This window comes from Rhinolophus sinicus, chromosome 17 (genome assembly GCF_057876585.1).
Source record: "Rhinolophus sinicus isolate RSI-liver-muscle chromosome 17, RSI-T2T, whole genome shotgun sequence".
Classification (NCBI taxonomy): Eukaryota; Metazoa; Chordata; class Mammalia; order Chiroptera; family Rhinolophidae; genus Rhinolophus; species Rhinolophus sinicus.
Window position 1 is genome coordinate 67,240,102 of NC_142517.1, and position 19,830 is coordinate 67,259,931.

Consider the following 19,830-nt stretch of genomic DNA (forward strand, 5'->3'; position numbering starts at 1 on the left):
CCAACAGAGGGCAAGAATGGTAAAACATATCTAACTCATATTTATCAACTTGAGATTTTGTTTTTTATGCCTCGCTCCACCCCCCACCCCACCTCCACCACACAAATACTGCACACCTACATCCCTCTCTGGAATGTTAAAATCTACTTAAAATTGAAGAAAGTATTCTATTTCTCCTAGCGACATTTAACACTTGCAACAATTACTGTTTTCTACCCTTATATATAATTTTCAAAAAATTGTAATTGACATGAATGTATTAATTAATTCACAATGGTAACTATTTGTTTTAAAAAGAAATAATGTGAATGTTCCACATTCTGTTCATGGGTAAGCTTTGAATGGGGGCGATGCAGAGAAAGAAATTCTAAAAACCTCCTGTCGATCCTATTCTTTACCTAAATATTCTGTCTTCTAGGCCCTTGAGCGATGGCAGGAAACTACTTTTATTACTTGCATTGTATTCTAGGCATGCTTTGGTTTCTATTAAAATCTACCTCTTTCCCTTAGTGCAAAGAACACTATATGCCTTAAGCAACTAAAAAAATAGAATTTAGGCTAGTAATGTGGGCATAAAATCATTAAATTTAAGATATTCTTACAAGTACCTTATTTATCTGTACATATTTCTGATTCCCAAAATGAAATGAAGAAGAGATGAGCAGTAAGCCATTTTGAAAATGTTAGAGTAAGTATTCTTATTATTTTCATGATAACCTCTTACTGGCACTCGTGTTGAAACAATAAGAACCGGCCGATCTAGGTCATAACTGTCATTATTTTACTCCCTCCTCATCTCTGCCATGCCTAGCTCAGGGCCTTTCTGTGTTGGGGGCGCTCAGCAAGTGTGGTCGGTTTGTATTATTCTTAAGCATAATACATAACAGATTGGTCTCTGAACCCTTTTCTATTTTCCATTCACTTACAGCTCCTTCCTCTCTGATTTAAAGTCCCCTCTGCTTTTGATACAATGTTTATAATATTCTCTTAACAGCTAAAGAATTCATCGATGGGGTATAGGCAATGTTTTTCTCACATTTATTTTTTTTTTCCCAAGAAAACTAATGGAACACAGAAAGAAAGAAAAAAAGAAAAAAACGTTCGGTTGCCCATAAAGCATTTTGTAGCTGTTAAGGATATGTCATGGTTTGGGACTAAATCATGGAATAAGGAGTGGGTTTTTAGTAGATGCTAGGAATATAGCCTGAGTTTTCATCTATTCTAAGAATTACACTGAACGATTCCCTTTATCGTGGAAAAATATGTCTTTTTCAGTGCAAATGGGGAAAAAACGCACTCCTCTGTTCTCTGATAAAGTCTCAGGGTACCACTTCTCAACCTTGGAATTGACCCAGTTGCTATTTGCCACCTACCCTAGGTAGCCCGATATTTTTCAGCTCCCCTCTGCTCCATACCCCTGTTTCTGCCAAATAACAAAACCATCTGCTCTGGTTGGGCAGTATCTAAAGACTATTCTGTAAGTACCAGAAATGAAAAAGCTATTTTGCCTAGGTAAAAGGAAGATAGCAGATTCCTGCCTTCCATCTATTGATTAGATCAGCTTCTGGATGCTGTCCCAGATTAGCAAAAACGAATATCCAAGCAGCGGAAATCAAGGTCTGGGAATAAGAGATTCTGAGGAAGCGGCTGACTTGCCGAGTGACTGCAGCCTCGGTGAGCAGAGTCAGGATAGTTCCATTTGCTCTTATTTAGCAAGGCAATGACCCGTACATGGGAACAGCCATTTGATATCCCACAGAGTAGACTTATTGCTGAAGCAGCAATAATGGACACCCTTAGCTGGTCATGAATGCAAATGTAGGTGCCTGAATAATGTGTCCCCTGTCTAAATCAGCCCACACACTTTCCAGGGTAATACTGAACATTTTAATATAGAAAACTTCCAATTTAAAACATTCTTTTTAAGGTAGACCAAGGGACTCCACCAGATACAGATATTCATGCTACACATGTGTTACCTCAAGTGTTCTATCACTGAGCAGTATGTAAATTAGCTCATAGCACTTTTTGTCCCATGGCTACTGTGTTTATTTACAGCTGTCCAATCCCAATGAACCCTCCGTTTGATGGGGGCTAGTCTCTGGATGAGTCTCTAGGGGCAGTTTTGACTGCCTGGGACAGTACCAGGAACTCATAGAACCACTTGGGGTTTGATAATGTAGGGCTCAAAGGCCCAGAAGAGTATGGCTTATCCAGCTAATACCTTTGGCTAATACAGGAAAATGCCAGCTACGTCTCAGAGGACTGTGGTGAGTGAGGCTTCAGGCAGTAACTTAGTTACATGTACAGTTTTTGGAAACTGCCCGTCTGGTTGAAAGAGCGTGGCTTTTTCTTGATGCAGGTTGTTTTAATGTCATTTTCATGAGCTTCCTTGCTTCAATTTCCCTGACTTTACCACGTTACCACTCACATGGCACTTGGCATTGCTTTGTTTTACACAGACATGGCATCCATTCCTCTCATTGTTAACATAGTATTCCTCTTTCCTTAAGTTACTTTGTTCATCATTCAATGCATGCATAAAGGCAGCATTTCTAATCACTGCTGATAGAGAAATTTGAGTCACTGATACTTAGGAGTTTCTCCCACCCTCAGCTTCATCTGACACTCAAAGAATCTAGTTTCCATATTTTCCCTACTCACCCATGAAATGTGTATCTAAAAGGAATCATGCTCCTGCAGAGGACTCCTTTTCAAATAGCTACTTCAGAGGCTCATGTTTCTTGCTTTTTATATGGATCCTAATAGGAGTGGGAACTAGTACTAGTGGGAAAGGAATTACCACTGCTAGTTTTCTTCTACTGCAAGATCTAAGGCTTCAGACACTCCAATGACAGACACAAAACACCTGGTAACATCTGTTATTTACAAGCGCAACAAATAAAAGGAGACCACCATTTTACTGAGACGTGTATTACACATTATATAATGATGACAAATTTTTACTTGGAGAGCTTTTCCTTGGGAGCCCAAGAATTAAGCTTCTACAGATTTTAGTGAATCTTATTTCACTATGGTTACACACTCACACATCTTCTTGTCACTTTTTATTATAGGTGTAAGAGGTCTGGACATTGACTAAAGGGCTGAACATATTAGCATAGCTCTACCCGTTAGCAGATAAGAGCTCAATACATATCTTTGAGGTGATTCATTGTTAATGTCAATATTAATGATTAATTATGAATTGTAAAAATTACCTACACCTTTTGCCAGTAATGGCGTCCTCAGAAATACAACTAGAATGCCATCTGCCATAGAAATGCATGAAACATTTTATCATGTTACCTTAGAAGGGGTTAAGCCATCATGGTTTTATTACCTAATTTTAGCATGTAATAGATAATAGCTACACTTAAAGAACCTTTTACAGTTTACTGAATAAGTTCACGTGCATTATTTTATTTCAACCAAATAACAAGCTTATAATATTGCCTAATGTCAACTTTGCACATTATTTCCAATTACCAGATGAGGAAACTAAGGTTTGGGGATATTTAAATAATTTGTCATTAATTTGTTCATTTATTCATTCAGAATTTATTAAGCACCTGCAATGTGTCTGGTGATGTGGATTCAAATCAAATATCATAGAATTTGTGGTTGCCCTGAGAAATAGTGGCAGTGCGGGATCAAAGTCCCCTGGCTATCTAGTGCGCTGTGCTACATTTTCTAATCCTGTCGTCCATCCTGGAAATTACCACACCATGCAGCAAAACATGCTTCTGTGGCATTTTCAGAAGCAAAATGCCAGGTTGGATGGATGTTTGATGTTTCACAAGATGCCATTTATGTGTTATGCTGTATATTTTTATACTTATTGTTGAATTCTTGGATCAAGCTTATTAAAGCCAAGTGCTGTTCAAGAAACAGCCTGTAGATTTCTGAACCGAACTCTTAAATAAGCACCGTTCCATAATCTGTTACATATGCAAAAAGAAAGGGCTTAAGCTTCTCTCGCCAGAGCAAAGAAAGATTAGACATTAGAAAAGTGATGCTGTTGTGTTTTAACACCCCACCCCTACCACACACACAGTAATACATTCACCTTGTCTCAGCTTCAAATGAACAATAACTAATAAGACCAATTTGTTGCTAATTTGTATCATTAGGAATGACATTTAAAATTGAATACAAGTAATAACTGCTAATAATTTGAGGTTAGGGAAATAAGCCAACTGACCACTTTTCTCCTCTACTCTGGAACTAATATTTTCCTTTTGTAGGCCAGTTAGTTAGGGACCAAGGATAAAGGCATTGAAACAATCACAGCCAGAATTAGATGATCTTGCAAACCTAGGATTATTTTGAAAGCAAGGTGTACTGATAGGTAAGAACCAATGCTAAGCATGCAACTAAGTTGGTTTTCTATAAACCCCAAGAAGTACCTAAGCAGAAATGACAACAATTTACCTCTATGAAAAGGCCCCTTTTCAAACTTTTCCCTTATTATAACTGCTTCCCAGTTTGTAACAATTAGAATTCTTTGGTTTAAACAAATTGACTGGCTAATTTCATGTATGTGTATATATATCACACACACATATGAATATGGAATAGCTCGCAGAATCAAAGGAAAAGCCGAAAAATCTTGCCTCGGAAAGCACAGAAGTCACGCATCTCTAGGGATGCAGGTTGCAGACACTAGTGAAAAATAATAGTCCTTTCAGGTGACTGCTCTTTGTCATGATACATATTAGCTAACTATTGCTGCTGAACAAACCACTCCACAATTCAGAGGCATAAAACAATAGTTATGCTATATTTCTCACAAGCCTGCAAGTCAGCAGAACTAGGCCGGGCTTTACTATAGATGACTCTGTTCCTAGGGCTGTCAGATTTATCAAATAAAAATATAGGATGGCAGTTAAATTTGAATTTTCGATAACAAATATTTTTAGTATCAGTGTGCCCCATACAATCTTTGGGACATATTTATACTAAAAGAAGTATTTGTTGTTTATCTGAAATTCATATTTAACTGGATACTCTGTATTTTATCTGGCAATACTGTTTTCCATCTGCCATCTTCCTTCTCCTGGAACCAACAGGCTCAATTGGGCATGTTCTTCTCATGGTGATGGCAGAGGCACAAGACCAAGCGAGTCCAATTGTGCCAGTACTTTTCAAGATTCTGCTTGTATGCCGACATTCTTGGCAAAACAAGTAACGTGGCCCTGGGATGGAAAACTGTGTGCCACCCCCTATAGGAATGCATGGGAGTGGCAAAGGATGTGGATACAGGGAAGAGTGGGAAACTGGGGCTAGTAACAGTCTATCACGGGCTGAATACAAGTTTCAACTTTTCTTGCACCATTCCTTATAAAAATCAAGTTCCAGGAAGGGAAAGTCTGAGTGGCCCAGTTATGTCGTACCCCCAATCCGTGGCCAATAGAAAGTGGGTGAGTTGTTTGTCAGTCCTAACAAACCAATGGCAATGGATGAGAGGTGATTTTTCCAAAGTAAAAACAGAGTGTCCTATCAGAAGAAGGCATGGATTTGGGCAAGTAAAACATTCTACTTATGTCCCTGACTGCCTGCAATTCCACTTTTGGCCATACATAAGAGAGATGTTAGCCTTATACAAAAGAGAAGAAGAAATGAGTTGGAACCTAGAAAACTCTACAAACACGTACAGGCACCTCTGGGTCTGCAAATGCCAGGGCAGACCCTGGAGATCTGGTAGAGATAGAATGTTAAAAAATTATAAAAAAGAGTGAGGTTGGACAATAAAATCATGGGTGGCAGAGCCAGACGGTGTCATAATCCTAGTTAATGCTGGTTCACTGCATAGCTGAAGGAATTCATGTATCCAGGTACACTTAGGTGTTAGCATTATTTTAGAAACTGCTATTCAATTTGTAGTCAATAGAAAGAGCATACATTTCTTTAACACAGAACTTAAGTGTATTTCAGTAGGTGTATATTTCACATAATAGGTGTGTATTTAAATAGGTGAAAGAATATCACTTATTTAATAATTCAGATTTTAAAATTTGAACTATTAGTTGTGCCATCTTCATTTTATAATTTTTTCTAACAATGGAAAGCCTGAGGATTCATTTGAATTATGAATTTTGCTAGTGTCCTAAAACATGGATGCCTAAGTTACGTTTTTTTATTCAACATTTGGGGAGGTATTCATTTCATAAACAATTAATTTTGGAATAGGTAACACATAATAATAGTGTGATGTCCAAAAGATTAGTGACTTCTAGTTTTAAATATGTTGATAAAATTGTCACGGTAAGTAAGGCTTATATTTGCATGTTTCCTAGAAATATTGCTCTGACAAAGTTGCTAGCATTATATAGAGTATTGCTGAAAACCAAAATGATGTCTACATTTTATATTATTTAACAAATAGTATTAGGGAAATTGACAAAAAAATTATAGGAATAAAACCTGGTGATAGCTCACACCAGAAATAAATCCCAGATTACTTTAAGAGATCGATAAAAACAAATTTTAAAAAATGAAACTAAACACATAAAGAAAAAGAAGAAATAGAGATAAGCACTTAACTGATCTCATGTTAGAAAAGGACCCAATATGCACCGAAGCGATAGAAGAAATCACAAAGGAAAGATCAACAAAGAAATGTGAAAGTTCTATGAAACAAAAAATGATCATAATATTAAGAAATTAGGAATAAATTGGAGAAATTGCAAATAACATGAAAACAAAGGTCAATTCCTAACAATATGAGAAGCTCTCATTAATCAGTAAGAAAAACACAGTAATCCAGATAAATTGGAGAGATCACTAAAACTGAATAGGTTGAAAAATATCAAATAAATGGTTCATGGCATTATTTAGGAAAATATAATAAATCACGCTAATATCCTATAAATGAAAATTGTTAGGGAGTACTCCAGAAAGAAAAGAAAAGAAAACAAAACAACAAAAACTAATAAAAAAAAATTACCCAGAGTACAGTGATGACCCAAGAATTGAGCATAAATCAATATTGCAGTGATTTTGATAAACGACTTATCTTTGTGGATCCAAGTAAGATTATCATGTCAAATGATAACTTCCTAGGTGGGCATCCTTCCTGAGAATTAAAATAGAGCCCAAAACACTAACCACTTTTGCACTCTAGAGGGAGGATTAAGTTTGGGGAATCTGTAAACCTTAGGTTTTGGTCCTGGCTCTGGGATTTCTTATCTATGTAATTGTTACCCATCTGTCCGCATGTCCACATCTGTAAAATGGCAGTAATAATCAGTATACTTTTTACTGCCCATCTTTATAAAGTTTTTACAAGGCAATAAAACAAAACCTTTGCATTGCTCCTTTAATGTTATATTTTCGGTGATGTAAATGTAAACTCAATCAATGGCTTCAGGAAACTGGACAGGAGCTACTAAAGCACTAAACTGAAAAAAAAGTTTAGTCTTTTTTTTTTACGAGAGGGGCACTTCACCCAACATGGAGTCAGGCAGGGGTGGAGCTGGGGGTGGGAAATGACTGGACAGTCTTCCTGGAAAAAATTAGAAAATAGGCTGAGAAGCTGAAATCTGAAAGAGGAAAGGGACTAACCAGTTGAAGAGCTGAAACAAGAATATTCTATGTGTGTGTGTGTGGGGGGGCGGTGAATGTTAAATGCCTGGGAATAAACAAGGATAGTGTATTCCAGGAACCTAAAGTTGTTTGATCTGATTGGATGAGGCAATGTAAAAGGCTGGCGAGAGAAGCAGGGGCCAAACATGAATATATATATATATAGTGGGGACAGAGCCAGGAGTGCAGTTTCCAGGCTCTGGCCTCATGTGGAAAGGTGCTCACTTGGGTAGTAAATGGCCATCAACTGTGATTGGATGGCCATCAGCTGTGGCTAGTTGGCCGTCAGCTGTAACCAGTGAGCCATAGGCCACTAATATAACTGCTGTGGCTACGCTAGCAGAAAATGGGGGCTAGTAAGAAGATTGTGGCTGAGCTAGCAAGAGCGGATTGCAGTTAGCATGGCGGATTGCAGCTAACAAGTGAGATTGGTTGGCAGAGAGAAGCATACGGCAGATTGCAGACGTGTGGCTCCTGCTTCCTGTGTCTCCAACCCAGCCACCAGCGAGAATATAGTAGTATGACTCCCCTATCTATGGCTTCGTGGGTGTTCCTTTTTGGCCTCACCATGTCCTGCATTCTTATATGGTGAGCGGGACCAGAGACCCTGCATGACACCCTGCATGACATATATATATGTATATATATACATATACATATATATATATACATATACATATATATATATATATACATATATATATATATATATATAAAGTTATACACACACACACACACACACACACAGAGGGTGCCAAAAAATGTATACACATTTTAAGAAAGGAAAAAACTGTATTAAAATTACACTAATGGTAACCACTTTGAGCACCTCTTGTAATCGCAGAAGTCAAATGTGACTTGTATTCATCTTTTGTTTTCAGTATATATTGAGTATTACAGTTTTAATACAGTCTTTTCCTTAAAATGCATATATATATATATATTGGTGCCCTCTGTATGTGTGTGTGTGTATGGCTCCTCATAGAAAAGAAAAAAAGAACTTGAAACCTTGAAAAATCTATAACTGAGGAAGTTAGACACCAAGTTTTATCTCGCTTCCTATGTTCCTAAAATATACAAACATTTCTCTGCCCCATGGTTAATTTTTTTCATTAAGAGTCAAAGAAATTGATAGTGAAATAGATGACTAGAGGGGTAGCTAACGAAATATTGATAAAAGCTGTGTTTTATTGCTTCAGAATAAAAACTTGCTCCTTTCTAACAAAAATTCAATGAGATGACTTCCTTGAGCTCAGAAAAGAGTTGGGAGGTGGGGGGGCAGATTTTATTAATTTCTTTTTTTCAAACACTCTGTGAGTACCTGCCATGTTCCAAATACCATGCCCAGTATGATTCAGTGGTCAAGAAAACAAAGGCCCTCCTACCTGCCTGTTTTAGTTTAGTGAAGGCACAAGTATGTAACCCCGCATTTAAGATTCAGTACTATGGGAGAGAAATAGGGGTCACAGTGTGAGAACACGAGAAGGGTACTTCACCCAACATGGAGTCAGGCGGGGGTGGAGGTGCGAGTGGGAAATGACTGGACAGTCTTCCTGGAAAAACTTAGAAAATAAGCTGAGAAGCTGAAACCTAAAAGAGGAAAGGGACTAACCACTTGAAGAGCTGAAACAAGAATATTCTATGTGGGGGTGGGAATGTTAAATGCCTGGGAATAAACAGGGATAGTGTATTCCAGGAACCTAAAGTTGTTTGATCTGATTGGATGAGGCAATGTAAAAAGCTGGTGAGAGAAGCAGGGGCCAAACATGAATGACCTATTAAGCCATATTAAGAAATTTGGATTTTATCTTGAGGGCAATGAGATTAATCAGGGGATACTATACTCACATTCGCTGTTTAGGATAAAAAAAAATCTGCTGTGTGGTACATGAATGACAACGAGCTTGAGGAGAATAAGGCTAGAGGCAAAGAAACTAGTTGTAATGCTCTTGCAGAAATTCAGGCACAAAAAGAAAAAGAAAAAGAAAATGTTGATTTCTGGAAAAGAAGTGGGAATAGGAATTGAGAGTAATGAATGAATCTGAAGATTCGTAAGCCGCTGTACTTGGAGATCCATATAGGGTGGAAAAAGAGAGAGCATTCAAGGGAGATAAACTTCTTTTTTTGCTTGAGCAACTGTTTGCATGATGACACCATTTACTGAGATAGTAAACATGAGATGACCAGTGTTCTGTGGGAAGGAAGATAATGACCTCAGTGCCGAGTATGTTGAATCTTGGGTAGCTGTGAGGCATTTGGTGGAGATGTAGACTAGTGCATTGGAAACGTAGGTGTAAAGGTCATGAGAAAAATCTAGGCTGCAGATACCGTGTTTCCCCAAAAATAAGACCGGGTCTTATATCAAGGTTTGCTCCAAAAGATGCATTAGGTCTTATGTTCAGGGGATGTCACCCTGAAAAATCATGCTAGGGCTTATTTTACAGTTAGGTCTTATTTTGGGGGAAATGCGGTACTGATTCGGGAGTCATCAATAACACGGCCTTAGCTTCTGAAGCTAGAGAGTAAATGTAAATGAGATCACTCGCAGTGAATGATATGAGTGATCAAACCCTTAGGAATATGGGTATTTAAATAGGTAAGCCCAAAAGTTAAAGTAGGAAAGCTGGCCAGAGGGCTTTCAGTTGAATGTGGTGACTGAAAAGCAGTTGAATGTGGTGACTTAGAAACTAAGAAAAGAAGAAAGAGGTTATGATCAACGAAGTCAAAACTTCAGAGAAAAATAGGATAATAACAAATACTATTCGTTGGACCTAAAAACAATATGGTTCAAACAAATGGGTGAGCGAACTTCCTGAGAGCAGTTCCTTTGGAGTTTAATGAAGGAATCCTCATTAATCCTCATTTGCACTGAAGGTTAAAGTGTGAATGGGAGATGAAGACGTGATGTAGAATAATTTTCTTAAGAAATTTGGACAAAGAGGTTGAAAGTTAATAGGAGGACAACATGGGCTTTGTGGAAGCATTTTTTTTTTTTCTAGAGGAAAAAGAGTACATCATATATAAATATTTATGGGAAGAAGCGGATGCAAAGTACAATAAAGTAGGAAGATAAATAAAGAAGTGAAACCCTTGGTAGTGACCTAGAGGAAGGTATAATACAATGTCAACATGATTACATTTCTAATTGTTCAATAATAAACACTTTTTGTATCTTCAGTATCTGAGATCCAGGACCTGAGTATATTGTCCTTAATTAGAAGAAACAAATATGGTTTGGTGGTCAAAATATAGCCCTGCCGTCAATTATTCTAGATTTTATTCTCAATTTGATTACTACCTGTCTATGTACCACTGAGCAAGTGACTCAACTTGTGTGCCATGTAAAATCAAAGCCCTTAGTATATTCCTCTTATAAAAGAGAAGTAATATGAGTAAATTTTATCATAGGCACTAACTCTCTGGGAGCTTGACCATTGGAGATTTTTTTTCTGTTTTGGAAATGTGCGTGTTTTTATATTAGGGATATGGAGTCTTCTCCCCGACCCCACTCCACGTTTTTTTTTTTTTTTTTTAAATCAGAACATATCTGTATTCTCTCTATGCTGCGTCCTCTTGCAAGTCAGAATTAACTACACTTGACTAATGTGAGCTCTTTTAATTACTACATAGCTTCCCATTTCAGATTTTAGATTGTTGATGAAGGCACCTAGGATGACTAAATTTTCATAGATTTATATCTTATTATAGTTTTTTGGAGATGTTCAGAACAGTGGCTTACTCAGCTGGGAATTAGAACCTGTGATATATACATGATGTATTACAGAATTGTACACCTTAAACTTTAATTAAAAAAAGAAAAAAGAAAGTGTGAGTATTAAACAGAACAACTGGACCCACTCAGGAACTCTGAGTTCTAAGTCAGCTATAGTTCTTATTGGGATTACTCTTGACAAGTCATTATTCCGCCCCGTGCTTCATCTTCTTCTCTGTAAAATGGGTATAACCTTTTGGGTCCTCATTGTAAAAGTCTGGAAGAATACATGGCAAGTCAATCTGTGAATATAAGAAAACAACCCTTTACCCCAATAGATAAAAGGGGAAACAGAAAATCTATAAATAGAAATTAATCAATACGGTAATAGGAATCAACTATATTCTGTTTCTACATTGGGTTTGATGTGGAATCACTGGTTTCTACCCAGAGGCCATATAAGATGTCATCTGAGAGGAATGTTAAGATCATGGCACTTCTCTTCCCACTTCCTCCTTGTGACTCTCTGACCTGGTCAGTTGCTTAGTGTCTCCTCACCGGGATCTATAGGGATTATATGGTGGTCAGACCGCTGCCTCTATAAGCAGAGCATGTTCCTGTTGTGTTTTTTTTTTTGTTTTGTTTTTTGTTTTTGTCACTGCACAGTTCCTAATGGGCAGGAAGAGAGATAAAACACAATTCCTTTACTATTAAACTCCTTCATGCTCTCTTACCCTCCTCCCCCTCCCCAACACATACTTTCTCAGGGACAGCATAAGCAACCAACAGTAAGAAAAGGAAAATCACAGTCAAACCATAAACTCTGCTATTTGTAATCAGTGCATATGCTCTGTGATGAAATTTATGAGTAATTCACTTTCCACTTAAGCCTACCAATAGGAGACCTAATGCTGCCGTCCTGAACACCTAATGAAAGAAGTCAGATGGCAGCACGGCTAGCCCTTGGGGACTCATTTCTCACATCACCAAAAAGTAATTTTCGTCATTTTGGGCCATCTGGTAGCCTGGATTGTGAAGATGAAGTTTCATTTAAGTAGTGCTTAAGAGTGCGGGCCCTGGAGTCTGCCTAGATTCAAATCTAATTTTTGCTGCTCACCGAGCCCCCTCTGGGCCTCAATTTCACACCCATAAATAAAAATCCTCATAGGATATTATTTCCTTCTTATAAAGAAGTTCTTGAGATAATAGTTGTAAAACTCTATGTAGGGTCTTACGTATGCTAAATGCTTAATTAAAGTTAGCTGTTATTAAATTTTTAGCAGTAGTGGTGATGTGAGTATTAGGAGTAATAGTAGTATTTTTCCAATGTCTCCCTGTCTGTGACATAAGCCTTATTAATTCAGTGTTTAAGCTCTAAGGTACATTATCTGGCCTGTCACACACAAAGATGATATTTAGAGGCTTTCCCTTGTAGTTATTAACCAATGACTTCCTCGTGTGACTAGATTATAAGTAACCAGTTTCACGACATCTTGATAACACAACCATGCAATCTTATACTAAATAACACTTTTTTGTTTTTGTTTTTGTTTTTTACTGACATTTGAAGGAAAGATTAAACTATATTTATTTTATCTACATAAGAAAATAAATGTAGGTAACACTTATAGGAAAAGTTTATTTTTAATATGTATAAATGGACATGCTCTCTGATATCCAAATGGGTCCATTCTGACCAGAAAAGAGCTAAGAAATTTTCATTATACTACTCTGTATACTTCCTACCCCATTTGACTGCAGTGGGAAGATTCTCACCTTGCAGTAAGACTCATGCTTTTTCTCTGCTAAGTCTCTAAGGAGGTTCTAAAGCACCATGGCTTCTCACCAAAAAAATTCAGATGTTTTAAGTCCTAAAAGCACTGAGCTCAAATTGGCCACTTCCAGGTTCATAGGGCAGTGCTGCGAACATGCTTTTACTTACCTGGTTACACATTCCACTTGCTTCTGTCTCTGCAGTCCCACCAAAGATCTCCAACATCTCCTCGGATGTCACTGTGAATGAGGGCAGCAACGTGACCCTGGTCTGCATGGCCAATGGCCGTCCTGAACCTGTCATCACCTGGAGACACCTTACACCAACTGGTAAGCAGTCCTCCCGTCTCGAACATGCCCCGCACTACCTGGGATAGCCACATGCTTCTGATATCCGTGTGGTTCTGAAAGCTAGCATCTCTCTTGTATTTAAAACACTAAAAGAGTTGTGACTTAGAAGTTATTTAGGGTCCTCCCTGGTCTTTGGTAATGTACTCATCCCTATAAAGTCTATAACCATCGTACAAACATGTATTTTTTATTTCATTTTTAATAGAACACTCCCCAAAGCAACAAATCTAGAGGCATTCAATGCCTTCAATGACTTAATATATGCCCGAAATGTATGCCAGTTTTGTGCTTGAATGTCTTGGGGCAATATTTTGTATGGATTACATTTACATAGTTCTTTGTGTGTTTTCTGTTTTGCGTTGCTTTTTCACTATTGTTCCCTAATATGCAGACTGTGTGAACAAATCTTTCATGAATAATACAAGGCTGTTGTGACTTCTAATGCCCTATCCTTGACATCCGGCTCAGTGGAGGGGCATCAGGCATGGACTAAGCTACATAAGTTCATTATGGATCCCCACCTATATGGATGCGAATAATTCCCTAAGGCTCAGAAAATTATTTCCTAAGAATGTCTCCCCTCCCCTTTCCTGCCCCCATCACCGTAACTGGGTTCTCAGACCCTGCTGCTTTTGTTCACTTAAATATTTTACCACATTATGAAGGATTAACTACATGCATACTCCTCTACTCTACAAATTATATTTTCTGATATGCAAAACCATGCCTTTGCAAATGGCACAATCTTTGTAGAATTGGTCCTGCTATTTAATTTTTCTAGTAGGACCTCCTGATCAATTATTCTTAAAAACTGTCATTTATTTTTGTAGCTAGCCCCCAACTTTTAACTGATTTATATCTGATATTCTCTTAAAGTTTCTTTATATAGGTATCTAGATAATTTAAATTACAACATTTTAATTTTGGAATGACCACCATGAAAAGTTGTCGTGCGTGCAAGCTAGACATACAATGGACGCTATCCTGAGATACGTCTAAAAGACCAGGGTCATGTTTAGTCATAGCATCTTTCCAAAAACTCTGTATTTTGTGGTGTGAAAATATGGGCCTCCATTTCATGTTAGCCCTCAAATTAACTTATCAGGTAAGGTTTGGACCAACCTATGGAACAGTCTCTTATTTAGGCAGCTATTCTAATTAAAGGATTCTACTTTCTTAAGAAAATGTTACTCAGTACCCATGCTTGTTGTTCATGTATGCAACTTGTCATTTATTTATAATATATAAAAATAATAAATGAGGTACTTATTTGGGAGCTCAATCTCAAACTCATTTCCTCTCAGACCCACTGTATACTGTATACCTCACATGGAAAAAAATACATATGGAGTATAATCTGAGTATGCACCTCTGGATATCATACACCTTTCCACTGGATTAAACTAAAACTCCAGAGAACATTCTACTTGGATGGAAGTATATTATCCCTCAATCCCACACCACCTAACCCTGTTCCAGGTAGAATTGTTTTTACTGAATGACAATTTGGTATAAAAGCTATTGGCCCGCATTTAAAGATGTTACAAAAGATCTCCTCTGAAATCATTGCATTTACTGTAATGTTGTTTTGAGAGATTGTTAATCTTATTACATAGTTTCCTTTCCAAGGACCCTTTGAAGTAATCCCTCTTTGTTTTCAATACTGCTCTCCTTTTTCTAAGCAATGGTTTGTTTTTTTTATAAATGAACCCAGTGAATTTTTATAAATGATCATGAGTCCTTCATTTTATTGATTGTTACCAAACTTAGAGCCAAATTTATGGCCCATCTGTAAAAGAGTATAGAAAATCATATATAAATTACATGTTAACAAAATGGATTTTAAACAAACTGAAGAATTTTAGGGCATAAAATTCATATACAGACCATACTCTTGCTTTCTTCTTATTTTCTTACCATTATTTTCATATTGTCTCATCTTATGTAGTTAATCTAAATGTCTACATCAATATATTATTTATAATCTTAATTTTTTGTGGAGCAAGAGAAGAATGAAGGAGGATAGATTATATTCAAGTTATAAGCAAGGAATGAACTACATTGATACAAAGATTTATTTTTTTTGCTGCCCTGTGGCCTAGTAAATAGTCTTTGATTTTGGTTTTGGTTTTGGTTTTTTCAGGGGAAAAAATGCTATTGGCAGCCTGAACCCAAAGGTATATGTATAGATAAATAGATAGATAGATAGATAGATAGATAGATAGATAGATAGATAGATAGATAGATAGATAGACAGATAAATAAATAATGAGATAGAACCAGAGTTTCGAGGCCTTTCCAGACTTGACCTAGAAGTTTAGATCTTCAAGGCTAACTCTAGTTAACTTTTTAAATGATAATGAACATGTGATTTGAACCGTGAATAACCTGGCTATCTACAATGTTTCAAGTCAACAAAAGACCAGAGGGCAAGCCGGATCATCAACAGTAAAGGCAGCACTTACAGAATGCTAGAGACTTCACAATCAACTAGAAAAATAAGTGTCTTCACAGGGATTCCCAATAGTCAGGCCAGGGGTCAGCAAACTGTAGTCCCGGGACCAAATCCAGCCTGCCCCACTTTTGTACTGCTTGCAAGGTAAGAATGGTCTTTAAGTGGTTAAATGATTGGAAAAAAAATTCAAAAGAAGAACTCCACTTTTTTACATGCGAAAAATATATGACATTCAAATTTCAGTGCACATAAATAAAGTTTTATTGAAACACAGCTATGCTCATTCATTGACATATTCTCTGGCTGCTCTTGTTCTAAAACAGAGCTGAGTAGTTGCAACAAAGATGTCTTAGATCCCAAAGCCTAAAATATTTTCTCTCTGACCCTTTGTAGTATAGTTTACAGACCCCTGTGCAGGACTGTAGCTTGGAGCACATGACAAGGATTTTCTGCCCTCACCTTTGACCCCATGGGCTTTGGGGGTATTTTCAATTAAGTTTCTAAGGACATCTAAAGGGAAAGAACTTTATTCTTCTATAATCCTCTTTCTAGGCCCTCTCTGTGGGCCAAATTCTATTCTGCCACATGCAAACCCAGCTCCCTGCTGCATTCACAGACTCAAGGACACATTCCAGTTCTCCCTTACGACAGGTATTAATTCCCAAGCCCACTCTGTCATCTCTTTCACATTTGACCTATTAATAAATAACCACCTATCTGATCATGATCATATTGCTGGTGACAAGAGAGAGAATTTGCCTCTACTGTTCTATAAAGGAAACTAGGATTTTTATTCTTTTTTAGTTTTGGTTTTCATGGATTATTTTCCTTCTTTTCAAAATTTGAAGATGGGGTGATCCTATTCAGCCTATAATAGAAAAGCCTTTCTTAGAGATACCCAGAGAACAGGCTGTGTTCCCTCTCTGACAGCAAAGCTACCTGCAGCCCGTGGTCGAGTGAGCAAAATATTCCAGCTAGCTTTGTTCAATTATTAATTGTGTCTTCAGTGCAGAGTGTGACTGCCTTACAGAGGAGATGTACCTGTAATTAGCTGGACCCACAGGGGCATCGAGTCCTGAAAGGGGGAAGACTCCGTGCAGGGTTCACAAGTACTTCATTACCTGTCATTTGATGACAGGAGGGGGAGAAAGGAAAGAGGGTGCAAGATATATTTTTATGAGGAGAAGAATATTTATTACTCCTTAATTCAGTTCTTTTTTTTTTAATTTTAGGTTGGGCCATTCTGTTTTTCTTTCTTTTGACATCTGAAATTTCTTTTTCAAGTATATTGCAAGTGTTTTTAAAGATGGAAATTAGAAGAATGGTGAATCTTTAATGTATACAAAATCAAAACACGTACCTGACTTAGACGGAGGAGAAGAGATTGATGCATTTGTTGTTGCCTTTCTTATATTTCTGATTTTTTTTAACTTTTCTCTCCTTGTCAGTTATTCTGTATAGTCAAAATGATGTGTCACGTATGTGGTTGTTAAATGTGACCTATTTTCTCCCTTAATTAAGTTAGACTTTCATAATCCTGTAACTCCCAGAGGGCAATTGCACCGTAGCATGTATTTTCTATGGAGTGTTTGATCTCCCTTCTGTGTGCAATGCTGCTCCCATCTTCATTTAACTTTGTTTCTAAATCTTTTCTTCTCACATTCCAGAGGAAGTCCCTTTCTCAAGTGTAGCTCATAGTGTCAAGATTGCTCAGGATTACAGAATTTCTGTGCATTTCATTTCTACACAGGTTTTTACAACCTGAGTTGCTTTCTATACCTGAAAAAAAAATTGATGATTTAACCCCTTAGGGCTGAGAACAGCTTAGCAGATACTATACAACTTTTTTGTCTAAGCCAGAAGCCAGATTGGACAGCAACACAGAGTATAGAAATCTTACTTATGAAATATTTTGATGGAGTGGGTGGGAAAACGTGCCGGGAGGAGGCAATAGGACTCCGGAGAGTCTGAAATTCTATTTTTCATTGGATGTTGAGTTTTAACCACTTGGTGGGACATTCCCTTTTAATTCATTTCCAAGTTTGAACCCTTGCTGATGGTACTCTTAAACTCCATTAATGCCATAACCACATCTGTCTTCTGGTTTTATAACTCACCCAATTATTAGTATGTCCAGCCTAGACTATGCACTTATTAGTTTGGGAGAAATGTTAAAATAAACTCATTTATTTAAGATGAATTCCAGAAGTATATGTTTCAAGTAATTATCATCTGCTCTTTTCAGTTAGCATGTTAGAATTAGCATGATTTCACACAGAGCATATGCTATCTACAGTTAAAGTGTCAGTGAATTCTTTCTCTGAGATTTTCTTGTATGGACCTTCCAGAAGCTTCTGTGAGTCAGTCTTGGTAGTATATGGATGTGGAAGAATCAAACCTGCACACTTTGCAGGTAAAGGCTCTTGACCATATAGTGACAATCTAAATGAGAATAATGGTTCTGTTGATTGCTTTCATTTATTTCTTTCATTTTTATTTTACGAAGAGCAGAAAAATAGATAAAAACCTTGCTATGTTTTCTATTCATGGTCTTACTTGTATATTGTTTTAATAATACGTCATCTACCAATACAGAATTATATTCAGATTAATTTTGATCTCCATCTCACAATTTGTTCTTTCGGCAAAAAATATTTATAGAATGCTCACTCTGTGAAAGGACAAAATGAAGAGCAAGACAGACATGGTCCCTGCACACACAGGGCTTATAGTTCAAGAAAGCAGAACATTATACTAATAATTGAATGAATAACCACTTAATAAGATTTATGCAGTATAGAGGAAAATCATAGCCTTCAATAAGACCATAAAACAGGCCGAGATAGCCCAATCTGCCAGGCCAGCAAAGCTCCCCTGAGGGCAGCATATGCTGAGACCTCAAGGAGGAACAGAAACGGGTGAAGAAATTAGAGGAGGGAAGTACCCCGGGCAGAGAAAAGGCATATGTAATTATGCATTTAAGAGTCCAGGGGAGCATCTGTATGACAAGCCATACAGATGTCGGTGTTTAGTTATGCTGCTTTTTTAAATGTTTACATCTTTTTAAAGCACACATGTTTTTTTTTTTCTTTTTAATATTCCTGTTTTTTTCTTTCAAAGAACAGAAAATAGATCAATAAAAATCTTGCTATCTATATTTTCAGTACCTTACTTGTATATTGGTTTTAAATATATCATGTAGTATGTACCAGCGTACGTACTTTCCCAGTATAGCAGGCATATGGACAGTTATTTGTGTGTATGAATATATTAAATTTATGTCAGAAGCATGTTCTTTCCCCATACAGATGATTTCACAATACCCTAGTCAAGTAAACATAAACTCTTATTTCAGTAACCTTATCATTTAAACAAGTTAGTAACTTAGAAAATGAAGACTACAAACTCTAACCACAGGACTATTGGCATCCAAACCTTAAAAATCCTGGCAGGACCCACGATAAACTGACACTGTCGATGCTGAAGCCATGGGAGGATCTCTACCACCAGAGGTGATGGCCATTCTGACGAGTGTAGGACAAGTGTCCTGGCACCACCTCATCACCTCACTCTTACCTTACCCACATCTATCATCAGATCCCCAGAATCCTTTTTCTGAAGAGAAAGGAACCACCCTAGATGAGTCCTTGGGGGACTAGCTTGGTCTTGAGTACTCCAGGCTTGGGTAGAGAAGGGGGAATAGCTTAACCACAGACTTTTCATATGACCTAGTAGAACAGAGGAGACCACATCGCTCAGCATCTCACCACTTCCAATATTTCTTTGCCATGATTCCAAATAGTATGTTTTCTCATATTTAAAATAGGTCTAAGCATAGAATCTTTGTCAAAGGTTATCATGAGACTTAAAAAGAGAACATGTAAGCAAAGGTCTGATTAGTATTAGCAATTATTGATATTTTTGTTTTATTTATTTTAATTATATTTATCTA

General features: G+C 37.2%; 1 protein-coding gene across 2 annotated transcripts in view; it reads left to right on the forward strand.

The window, feature by feature from the left end:
• Positions 1 to 19,830, forward strand: part of LSAMP (limbic system associated membrane protein) — a 591,338-nt gene that overhangs the window by 369,537 nt on the left and 201,971 nt on the right. For both annotated transcript variants that reach the window (XM_019734849.3, XM_019734850.3), the window contains exon 3: positions 13,277 to 13,402. In XM_019734849.3, coding sequence (XP_019590408.1) covers positions 13,277 to 13,402 — 126 coding nt within the window. The remainder of the gene's footprint in view (positions 1 to 13,276; positions 13,403 to 19,830) is intronic.